The 12,114-nt window shown below is 35.3% G+C and overlaps 2 protein-coding genes across 2 annotated transcripts in view; one reads left to right on the top strand and one right to left on the bottom strand.

Moving 5' to 3' along the window:
* LOC137250284 (5-hydroxyisourate hydrolase) overlaps window positions 1-3,717 on the top strand; it is a 153,814-nt gene extending 150,097 nt beyond the window's left edge. Inside the window, exons 2-3 of the mRNA XM_067782809.1 lie at window positions 2,878-3,205; window positions 3,275-3,717. Coding sequence (XP_067638910.1) covers window positions 3,095-3,205; window positions 3,275-3,652 — 489 coding nt within the window. The 5' untranslated portion in view covers window positions 2,878-3,094 and the 3' untranslated portion in view covers window positions 3,653-3,717. The remainder of the gene's footprint in view (window positions 1-2,877; window positions 3,206-3,274) is intronic.
* Window positions 3,718-7,364: 3,647 nt separating this feature from the next.
* Window positions 7,365-12,114, bottom strand: part of LOC137250280 (myotubularin-related protein 3) — a 208,017-nt gene continuing 203,267 nt past the window's right edge. Inside the window, exon 18 of the mRNA XM_067782792.1 lies at window positions 7,365-8,149. Within this exon, the coding sequence (XP_067638893.1) occupies window positions 7,928-8,149 (222 nt within the window). The 3' untranslated portion in view covers window positions 7,365-7,927. The remainder of the gene's footprint in view (window positions 8,150-12,114) is intronic.

Genomic DNA, 12,114 nt, shown 5'->3' with positions numbered 1-12,114 from the left:
CATTCATCCTATTTCCAACAATCACAATATATATACATATATTATTATAAACTTCTTAAAAATGTGTAGAAGGTAATTTTCTTATACCCGCCAATCAGGTACATTACAAATAAATATAGAACTGACGCCTCTTATTATTTCTATTCTCTTTGGTTTACTTACTTACTTAATTGGCGCTTAACCGTTTAAACGGTTATGGCCGTCCAACAAGGCACACCAGCTGCTGACGTCAATTGGTCACACCAAGGGAGTTCAATTCGTTTTCCACCTGGTCCTTCCAGCGGAGTGGGGGCCGCCCTCTTCCTCTGCTTCCATAGGCGGGTAACGATAGAAACACCCTCCTAGACGGAGCGTCATATTTCATTCGCATAAGATGGCCTAGCCAGCGCAGCCGCTGCGTTTTAATTCGCCGGACTATGTTGATGTCTGCGTAAAGCTCTTCGGTACTGGCCAACGCATAGGGGTCCATAGATCTTTCAAAGAATTTTTCTCTTCAGCACCATATAGCAGGACGGGCACGATTAGTGACTTGTAGGGTATGAATTTCGTTTGCCGAGAGAGGACTTTACTTTTCAGTTGCCTACATAGTCCAAAGTAGCATTTATTAGCTAGAGTGATTCTTCGCTGGATTTCAGAGATGATGTTGTTGTTAGTGTTGATGCTGGTTCTCAAATAAACGAAGAATTTTACTATTTCGAAATTATGCTTCGTTTTGACCTCATTCACCATCAAACCCATCTTTACCGCTTCTTTTTCCAGTTTGTAGTAAGGTGTTTGGGTCGATGATATCAATGTCATTAGCATATGCCAGTAATTGCAAGCTTTTATAGAATATTGTTCCAGAGCTGTTAAGTTCTGCAGCTAGTATAATTTTCTCCAGCATCATATTAAAGAAATCACACGATACGGGGTCACCCTGTATGAAACTTCGTTTAGTTTCGAACGGCTCGGAGAGGTCCTTCCCAATTCGTATATAGTTTTCGTGCTGTCGAAGACGGCTTTAAAATCGATAAAGAGGTGTGCGTGTCGATTATTTTTTGCGGGTTTTTTTTTCAAAATTTGCTGCATTGTGGAAATCTGGTCAATGGTAGGCTTACCAGGTCTGAAGCCGCACTGATAAGTTCTAATCAGTCGATGCACGGTGGGCTTCAATATTTCGCGCAATAAACTTGACAGGACCTTATATGCGATATTGAGAAGGCTGATTATGCGATGAGTTATTTGTCTCTAGCGGAAATGCATCGCCTCTATAGAGATAAATACAACAATTCCATATCCATTTCAAAATTTACTCAATTGTTTGGAACACTAAATCTAAAATTTAAAAAACCAAAGGTTGATAGTTGCCACAAATGTGATTTGCTTCAATGTAAAATACAACTTGCCAAATCTGAAGAACTGGAATCTCTAAAATTAGAGCAAATGGGATATCTCAATCTAGCACAACAAGCTAATGATGCTAAAAAAAATGATGAGGAAAAATCTCTAAATGATATTAAACTCAAAGTGCTTTGTTTTGCCTTCCTACACCTCTGTTGATAACTTCACATTTTACAAAAGGCTATTGTGGACCTTTAATCTGCCCGTACATGACTATACAACAAATCAACCAATATGCTACGTGTGACATGAGGAAATAGCCAAAAGAGGTGGAGGCGGAAAAGCTTCATGCGTATTTACTTATTTATTGCAATTAATTGCCAATATAGATCATGTTGTTTTCTATAGTGATTACTGCCCAGGTCAAAACAAAAATTCTTTCGTTGCAACTATGTTTGCGATTTTGCTGCAATTACACAACAATATAAGCATTACAGATCATAAATTCATGATCCCTGGTCACACGTACATGGAGTGCGAAAGTGACCATGCTGCGTTAGAGAAAAAGAAAAACAAATCTTCAATAAAAGTCCATCATCCCCAGGATTGGTTTCAATTTATAGGAACAGTCGGGTTAAAGAAAAAATTTTTGGTTAATGAAATGGATCAATCAAATATATTAGATTTTGCACACGCATCGAAAAGTTTCTTTACATGGCGAAAAGTAGATGAGAACGGTGATAAATTCAGTTGGCAGGACATTAAGTGGTTCAGATTTACTAAGGAATATGGTAAAATATATTTTAAAAATTCTTTAAGTGGAGAAGATCCTTTCAAATGCATAAATATAACAAAGATTCCTCAGTTGTGTTATAATAAAAGATTTAAAAATTTCTCGTTATCTCCAATAAAAATTAACACAAAAAAGAAAAAAGATTTCATAGATATGCTGCCGCTAGTGGATGAAGTTTATAGACACTTTTGCATGAACTTAACATCAGAAGATATGTTAGATTGCCATCCGGATCTAACCGAATATGAGTTTAATGACGATTAATTATTTACTTACTTTGAAGCGGAAAAACTTGAATATTGCTTTTTCAAATTATACAACTATGAATTTTTATTGTTTTAAATAAAAAAAAAAACAAGAATTGAAACTATATTTTTTATCATAATAGCTTTTGTTAAAGAATTATAATAATATACAAACATCTTATCTCTATTTACTTACTCGTTTTAATTTTAACAAAAGATCTTATGTCCACTTGTACATTTTAAAACGTTAGTCTCTCTTTTGTAATAAAATCTTAAGTCTAATTAGGGCGTCCTTTTTCTTTTGATTTCGTTTTACAAAACACCTTAACTGTAAAACAGTAAAAAAATAACATTTCTAAAGGATATTTTTTTTTAAAAAATAGTTGATTTTGTCTTTAAAAATAGTGAAACTTCGTGGGTTAAAATGTTCCCGCATTCATAGCCAAAGCAAACGTCGAACTCTTTTTCTTATGCTTTACATGTAGCAAAAGTTGAATATTGCCAACTTTTGTATTTCAGATGGCGCTAGTGTCACTCGATCTCCCGTTCTCCATAAAAATACGTGCGATTGTGTTGAAGGCACCTACATTAAAAAGTTGATTGTGACGCGGCCACTTTTCCTAACAACACTAATAGACAACATCTAGACATTTGTGATATATAAACAATTCCAACTAATCGCTCGTACATAAGTGATCAAACAAAGAAGACAAACACAAACGGAGATAAGAATAATATGCAGATAAACTCGTCACTTGTATTGCTGCTAAGTATTTTTCCAATGGGATTACATATCACTATGAGCAGCACTTGTAATCGGGTTCGTCTACGCGTTGAAACCAAAGAGGTATGTACATACCTGTTTTGTTTATAGGAAGCACTCCCTCTCATTTTAATACTGTTTACATTAATATAGGGCCTTGAGTCAGTCTCTACTAATAATGCAAGCTCTGATATCCGTACAATATCGGCACATATACTGGACACAACAATCGGCCAAGCGGTGTCGAATGTCAATATTACAATATATCGTCTCACAGGAGACAATGTGTGGCAAAAACTAAATGAGGTAGCAACAAATGAAGATGGACGCGTTAACCAATTAGTTAATGGAGCACAATATAAAGGTGGAATTTATAAGCTTCATTTCAATGTCGAGCCATATTTTACAAAACGTGAAGTTAAAACATTTTATCCCTTTATTGAAATTGTTGTGCGGTGCGAACAGAGCCAGCATTATCATATACCGTTACTACTGAATCCTTTCGGCTATACAACATACAGGGGCACATAATAATTTGTTATATAATAAACAATGAACCGGTTTTAGTGCGAATTTCACCCAGGTTTAAAGTTAAACCCCCACTGCTTTTACTTTTTTTAAGCTAAGATATGAATAAGTACGCTGTACGACGTTAGTGCTATCACTTACATTCACTATGTACATATGTATGTATATACACTAGCCTGGGTCGATTTGTATGGACGAAAGTTAACCGATATCGCGCCATCGATTTTTCGATAGGATTTGGGCTCAGGAAAAGAAGTTCCACAACGCATACCCAAAAAATAATAATTTTCGAGCCTGCGCAAAAAAAATGGCGAAAGGGTCAATTTTTCGACCAAAACCTAAAAACAATTTAAAAAAAAACTGTTGTTACAACGTTGGCGATAACAGTTTTTTGAAAAAAAAAAAAAAAATCTTTTTTGGGTTTTGGAGTGTTTTGGTCGAAAAATTGACCCTTAGGCTCGACAATTTTTGTTTGGGTATGCGTAGTGGAACCTTTTTTCCTGAGCCCAAATCCTATCGAAAAATCGAAGGCGCGATATCGGTTAATAAACCGACCCAGTCTAATATACACATTAATTTTCAAATAGATAATTAATTGAGGATAGCACTGCGACCATTGGTCTATTGTGCCCGTATATACACATAGGCACATTTATAAATATGCCCTTCAAAAAACGCGAGTACTCCATAAATAGTGTAAGGAATACTCCTTTAGGAGTATAGGAGTGTTCCAAAACTAATCTGTATTCATACAGAAAATGTGCTTCAATTAACATTGCGATGTCCTAGGAGAGGAGTAGGTGATCCCACTCTCGCTTTTTTTGTGAGTATTCGATAGAGTACATACGTGAGAGTACTTTCCAAAGTACTTTCACGGTAGTACTCCATGAAGCACCCACAGAGGATCATATGCCAAAGTACTAAAGAGGAATTGTGTCGGAAAGAATTATCGAAGTGAATTTAATTTAAAATGAAAGTAAATGAAGAGGGGCAATGCAACTTTTATATTTTATACTGCGAATATTCTTATGTTATTTAGCATTTGCGTGAAAAGAGAAACTAATATTTCTCTATACTATAGTATGTATAAATAAAACCAGTGCGCGGTTGCATTTTATCAGAGTTGTCATAGTAAAATTTTATTAACAGTTATTTGTATGCAATATTTTATTTTTGGCAACTCTGTTCGATCGTCATCGTGTCGTGATCACGGTCGTTAAAAAACGAGCAATGATCGGCTGATGGTGGTCCGCAAACGCATTGCAAAGGAGTATTGTTAGAGTACTCCAACATGACGAAAATGGAACACGTAATCCAACAATTTTTGCAGGGTGCTCCTCGTATAACAGCTGTTATACCAAATTTCTCAAAAAAAGAATTCAGCTCTTCAAATAAGGGAAAAGAGCGTACCACGACCACTTTTTTACTTTTTAAATTTGCTGAACGCGTTAACAAAAAAATAAAATTTGGAAATGTAGAATTTCGAACTTCGAAAGCCGATATCTATTTTTTGGAGGCTAACTTAGGAAAACGGAGATAGTACTTTTTATACTTAAGCCTCAATCTCCTCAAAAAAGTTGATTTTGTCGCAGAGGGTAATAAATAGCATGAACAGAATTGGACCGAGATGTTTGCCCTGTGGGACGCCATAGGGAACATTAATGACATTTGAAAGAGTATTTTAAAAATTACTTTTTGCGTTCTACCGCAGAGATCCACTGGGTGGGGCCAGGGTGGAAGCCAAGTCGATCCAGCTTGTTGATAAGCAAGAGGTGGGAAACTATCAAATGCTTTACTGAAATCGGTATAAATAACATTGCGCTTAGGTACGTGTCTTTCCAGAATAGCGTAAATGATGGTAGCATAACCTTGCTTGTTACAGGAATCGGATCTATATCCGCCAAAGGGCCATCAACACTAGGGTGGTTTTAAAACAATTTATTGGGCATTTTTGTAGGTACTCAGTTCTAGAAATTTGATATTTAGTGTAAAAATGCAATTGCAAAAATTTGAGCTCAATCGGACTTTCCTTTCCCGTGCCGAAAGAGCCTTAAAATTTTATAAAATAGCCATTTTTCCCAGAAAAGCGACATTTTTGGGCGATATCTTGCGACTGATTATATTCTATGGAATAAATTTATTAACCAGTTAAGGAAAATTTTAGGAGCTTTCAATTATGTTATAACACATTTTATCCAAAAATGTACGGTTTAGAAAAAATTAAAAGTTTAATGGGTGAAGTGTATTTTTTGAGAGACTCATGGATTATTACGAATTGCATAATAGTTTTCGAAATTTGTTCGTTTAAGTCCTTCTATTACGTTTATTTTTAACCCCTTGTGGAGGTTAAATCTTTATATTTGAAATTTGCCTTTGATTTTTCCAACATAATCATAGCGGAATGATACAAGTTGGCAGCATGGTGACATACCTACAGACATATATAAAAATTTCATGTACTTTGTTTTTGTAAATTCGATGGACAAATGTCAAAATCGTACGGCACCGGAAGTTGATGTATCAAATTAAATAAAAAAAGTTTATAATCAGCTGTTCCAAGCTGCCACCTTGTATCGTTGCGCCATGAACATAATTTAAATGTCACTCCGCGGCGCTACATACATATTCAAGCTGTAAGTAAAAAATGGGGAATCCCCTCTTTGATTTTGACGTCGCTCCAATCAGAATGCTTTAAGCAAAGATTCCTGTAACAAGCAAGGTTATGCTACCATCATTTACGCTATTCTGGAAAGACACGTACCTAAGCGCAATGTTATTTATACCGATTTCAGTAAAGCATTTGATAGTTTCCCACCTCTTGCTTATCAACAAGCTGGATCGACTTGGCTTCCACCCTGGCCCCACCCAGTGGATCTCTTCGTATCTCTGCGGTAGAACGCAAAAAGTAATTTTTAAAATACTCTTTCAAATGTCATTAATGTTCCCTATGGCGTCCCACAGGGCAAACATCTCGGTCCAATTCTGTTCATGCTATTTATTACACTCTGCGACAAAATCAACTTTTTTGAGGAGATTGAGGCTTAAGTATAAAAAGTACTATCTCCGTTTTCCTAAGTTAGCCTCCAAAAAATAGATATCGGCTTTCGAAGTTCGAAATTCTACATTTCCAAATTTTATTTTTTTGTTAACGCGTTCAGCAAATTTAAAAAGTAAAAATGTGGTCGTGGTCCGCTCTTTTCCCTTATTTGAAGAGCTGAATTCTTTTTTTGAGAAATTTGGTATAACAGCTGTTATACGAGGAGCACCCTGCAAAAATTGTTGGATTACGTGTTCCATTTTCGTCATGTTGGAGTACTCTAACAATACTCCTTTGCAATGCGTTTGCGGACCACCATCAGCCGATCATTGCTCGTTTTTTAACGACCGTGATCACGATACGATGACGATCGAACAGAGTTGCCAAAAATAAAATATTGCATACAAATAACTGTTAATAAAATTTTACTATGACAACTCTGATAAAATGCAACCGCGCACTGGTTTTATTTATACATACTATAGTATAGAGAAATATTAGTTTCTCTTTTCACGCAAATGCTAAATAACATAAGAATATTCGCAGTATAAAATATAAAAGTTGCATTGCCCCTCTTCATTTACTTTCATTTTAAATTAAATTCACTTCGATAATTCTTTCCGACACAATTCCTCTTTAGTACTTTGGCATATGATCCTTTGTGGGTGCTCCATGGAGTACTACCGTGAAAGTACTTTGGAAAGTACTCTCACGTATGTACTCTATCGAATACTCACAAAAAAAGCGAGAGTGGGGTCACCTACTCCTCTCCTAGGACATCGCAATGTTAATTGAAGCACATTTTTTGTATGAATACAGATTAGTTTTGGAACACTCCTATACTCCTAAAGGAGTATTCCTTACACTATTGGTGTACCCATGTCGTATTGTGGAGAGCAGTTTTTTTTTTATCCACAATGGACTTTATTTACACATCTATTAGCCTCTCAACGGTTTGAGCAAAAATTATGTTAAGCTTATGGGCCTGTAGTCTTTGAGATACATATGACTGACCTTCCCTGCCTTTAATGGGAAAGCTACACAAGCAGTTCTCCAAGATTGCGGTGCATGATTCAGTCTTTTGGCTTAAGTTTACAGTAATATTATGGCTCTTTTCAAAAAAATTTCAATGTTTTTCGTGTGAAGGTCGGGGCATTTACATATACATATTTGCAACCTTTCTCAAATTTAAGCCTATTTGCATAAAACTAGAGGTGGCTTCAAATTTACTTTTAAGTGGGCTATTTTACTTTTACGCACCGGCAATGATGTCTTCGACGACCTATCCAGAATTCCACTTGACAACTGGTACAGCGTTTCACAGCATGATCGGGTACCCAGAGAGCGCTTGTGGTACTCGGTTGTTGAATGGAGGAACTGCCATTGGATGAGGGGGCACTGCGATCTTCGACAGCTTCCCATGAGCATATTGAAGCATTCTCAATATTGTCCAAAGCTGTACACTGAAATGCAAAAAATAAAAAATGCAAAAATTATTTTTTTAAAATAAAAACTTCGAAAAAAAAACTTCAAAAATAACTTCCAAGGCAATAATTAATAAATACGCATGCGGTTAGTGGCCCAAGCGATATAGACTAAAAATCAAGAAATTGAGGGACTACAGGCTTTGACAAGCTACAAAATTGTCACGTGAACAGATTACCAATAGGTAGGTAAAAATTATCGCTTTAATGGAACGAATTTGTGCTAAAACGTGCTAAGAGGCCAATTGTACTTTTTTCACGACCGTATGGAAATAAGTGGGCCTATTGATTTAGTTTGAGAAATTTAAAAGGAGACTAAACTGAACTAATTGCCTGAACTATTCATTTTTTAAAACCTTGTTGTAGTTTTAATTTATGACTTCCACGGTTTATAAAAAAAGTTTTAAGAATACATACCACATATAACGGTTCTGCCTTATTATTTTTTTTAAATAATAAGTAAAATGACGTGATTGTTTGGCTAAAGCTTTTTTAATTGATAAGGAAACAACATTCGCATTTACTCAATTCTATCCGAAATTGAATAATTCGGGACTAAATAATGCCCAATATTACCTGACAAGGACATAACTGTACTAAACATAACTGTTACGACATAAATAAGTACACGAAAGTTCAAAGCAAATTATGGCCCTTATTACGGTTTACAACTCAACTGTAGCATTAACGTTTACAACCCTGTGCGAATGCGGGAAAATTAAAACACAAAAGGCACAAATATGTTCAATAAAAGGCATCATCCGGTCGCAAAGATTCTGAGCCAGATAAATAATTTCGCATGTACCCTACAAGAAACGCTGATAGTTTTACTAATACACTCACACTTGTAATTGACAATGCTGATCTTGCGATGACGTAAACATTGATACCCAAATTTATGTATGTTCCTTTGTTCGCTCACGCATGTCCGCATGTTCCCAACGACAGCCTATAATCATGAAAAAGGACTCAAACTGGGAAAGCTTCGGACACCTGGTACAGAACAAAAGAACATACAGCAGATACCATTATGCATGTGAGACAGATACATAATTCTCAAAGAAATTTTATGTATGCGAGAACAGTTTATCCGATTTAATCATGTTGTCAATACTGACTGTCATATGACAATCAAATGATTATCACGGTTGTTTTGTTATTTTTTAAATCCGCCATTTTCAACCGACGAAAACCATATAAAAAATAAGCTTAAAAAATGAAAATGCTCTCTTTTTCAAAGCTCCATCGAAAATAATATTAAAAAATACCAAAAGCTGTCGGAATGTATGGGGCGCACTCAAAAAATTGATACGCGAAAAATAATAGTGGTTAGTGGTGATTCATTTTTAAATGTGTTTCCGCATGAGGAAAGCGCTCTTCTGTTGTTTTGTTATTTTCTGAATTTAAATTGAACATTCTGAAGTCGAATTCTTATAAAACTATTTATTTTAAACAAATAAGAAACGCGTATGCTTTTATCACGTACAAAATTAAAAACGTAATGAAATAAAGTAAATAAAAAGCAAAAAGCATTGTTTCATTTTTGGCGGAATATAACAATTGTCATTTATGATAGTATAACAGTCAAACCTGATATCTACAGTAAACTATCATTTATGACACTTTTTGATAGTTAGAGTGTCAGCACTGATCCAGGAAAATGAATGAGAGTGAGCAGTACGGCTATATACTTAATCAGTAGGCGATGTTGGTGTATAAGAAGGAGACAAAAACTCACACGTACACAGTTGTTTACATCACATTTGCGCAAGTCCCATTAAGTTTGTGATAGAAAGTTTGTATGAGGCGCTGATCGTTAGGTTGACATTGCTGACAATCAGATGATAGTCATATGATAGTCAGTATTCTTGTAGGGTAAATACATCAACAACGCTTTAAGCCAAATAAATCAGATACCCTACAAGAATACTGACTATCATATGACTATCATCTGATTGTCAGCAATGTCAACCTAACGATCAGCGCCTCATACAAACTTTCTATCACAAACTTAAGGGGACTTGCGCAAATGTGATGTAAACAATTGCGTACGTGTGAGTTTTTCCTTCTTATACACCAACATGGCCTACTGATTAAGTATATAGCCGTACTGCTCATTCTCATTCCTTTTCCTGGATCGGTGCTGGCACTCTAACTATCAAAAAGTGTAATAAATGATAGTTTACTGTAGATATCAGGTTTGACTGTTATACTATCATAAATGACTATTGTTATATTCCGCCAAAAATGAAACAATGCTGTTTGCTTTTTATTTACTTTATTTCATTACGTTTTTAATTTTGTACGTGATAAAAGCATACGTGTTTCTTATTTGTTAAAAATAAATAGTTTTATAAGAATTCGAGTTCAGAATATCCAATTTAAATTCAGAAAATAACAAAATAAAAGAGCTCTTTTCTCATGCGGAAACACATTTAAAAATGAATCAACACTAACAGCTAATATTTTCCGCGTATCAATTTTTTGAGTGCGCCCCACACATTCCGACAGCTTTTGGTATTTTTTAATATTATTTTCGATTTTTTTTTCTTTTAGCATGGAGCTTTGAAATGCTCTCTTTTTCATTTTTTAAACTTATTTTTTATATGGGTTTCGTCGGTTGAAAATGGCGGAATTTAAAAAATAACAAAACAACCGTGATAATCACTTGATTGTCATATGACAGTCAGTAGTGACAACATGATTAAATCGGATAATCTGTTCTCGCATACATAAAATTCCGTTGAGAATTATGTATCTGTCTCACATGTATTATGGTATCTGCTGTATGTTCTTTTGTTCTGTACCAGGTATCCGAAGCCTTCCCAGTTTCAGTCCTTTTTCATGATTATAGGCTGTCGTTGGGAACATGCGGACATGCGTGAGCGAACAAAGGAACATACATAAATTTGGGTATCAATGTTTACGTCATCGCAAGATCAGCATTGTCAATTACAAGTGTGAGTGTATTAGTAAAACTATCAGCGTTTCTTGTAGGGTCCTTGCCACCATTGAAGCAAAATTTTGGAGTTCCACCAATTGTAAAGTTGAGTACATGTCTTCGTTTTTCGCATAGGGAAAAGGCGTTGGAAAGGACCATGAAGTGGGCCTTAGCCAATCTTATTTCAGTGAGGTGCTCAACATTTTGGAACCGTTGCTTGTCCACAATTGATAACTTGCCCGACTGATACGTTGTCATAAAAAATAGAATTTATATACTTAAGGCTTGGTTTCCTCGAAACCGGCGCCGCTATATAGTGGCCGTTACATAGCGGAAGAGTATGTTTTCAAAAATGTAGCAGTGTAAAAGTAATTATGTGTAAACTGAGAAGACGGTGAACTTCACCGTAGAGTCAAAGAGTATATAATACAAATATATATAAGACAAATATATACTCTTTGGTAGAGTAATATAGCGGCAGGGCATAAAATATTACGGCCGTCATGACGGTAGAAACTTGTTCATCACCGTTTTTTGCCATCGCTATTGTCAAAGCGGTGAACATTTTGTCAAATATTTATAAAATAAACAATATTTTTGAATTAAATTTTTTTATTTTTGTATGTGCAGTTAAAAAAAATATGACGAAAAACTAAAAAAAAATTAAAAATGTAAAATAAAATTATGTGGATCGTCTGCCGTAAGTGCCCATAGTTTCCAACAAAGCGGTGCCGCTGAAAACGGTGAGTATACCGGCCGTTCTTTAGCAGTCGTAATAAAGCGGCACCGCTTTCCGAGGAAACCAAGCCTTTAGCAATACAGGAATTTCACTTTTTTCCACTCAGCTTCCGATTTTGCATTATATATTGATTTATTTCTAATAATAAAAGTACATATAATTATAAGAGTACCAAATTTCAAAACAAAAAATTATTTACATTTTGTTTTCCTCTCGTTCGCCTGTAAAATATAAGTGAACAAATTTGGGTTTTCCCGCTGTTCA

This window comes from Eurosta solidaginis, chromosome 4, assembly GCF_040869045.1.
Source record: "Eurosta solidaginis isolate ZX-2024a chromosome 4, ASM4086904v1, whole genome shotgun sequence".
Taxonomy (NCBI): Eukaryota; Metazoa; Arthropoda; class Insecta; order Diptera; family Tephritidae; genus Eurosta; species Eurosta solidaginis.
This window is presented reverse-complemented; position numbering and strand designations above follow the sequence as displayed.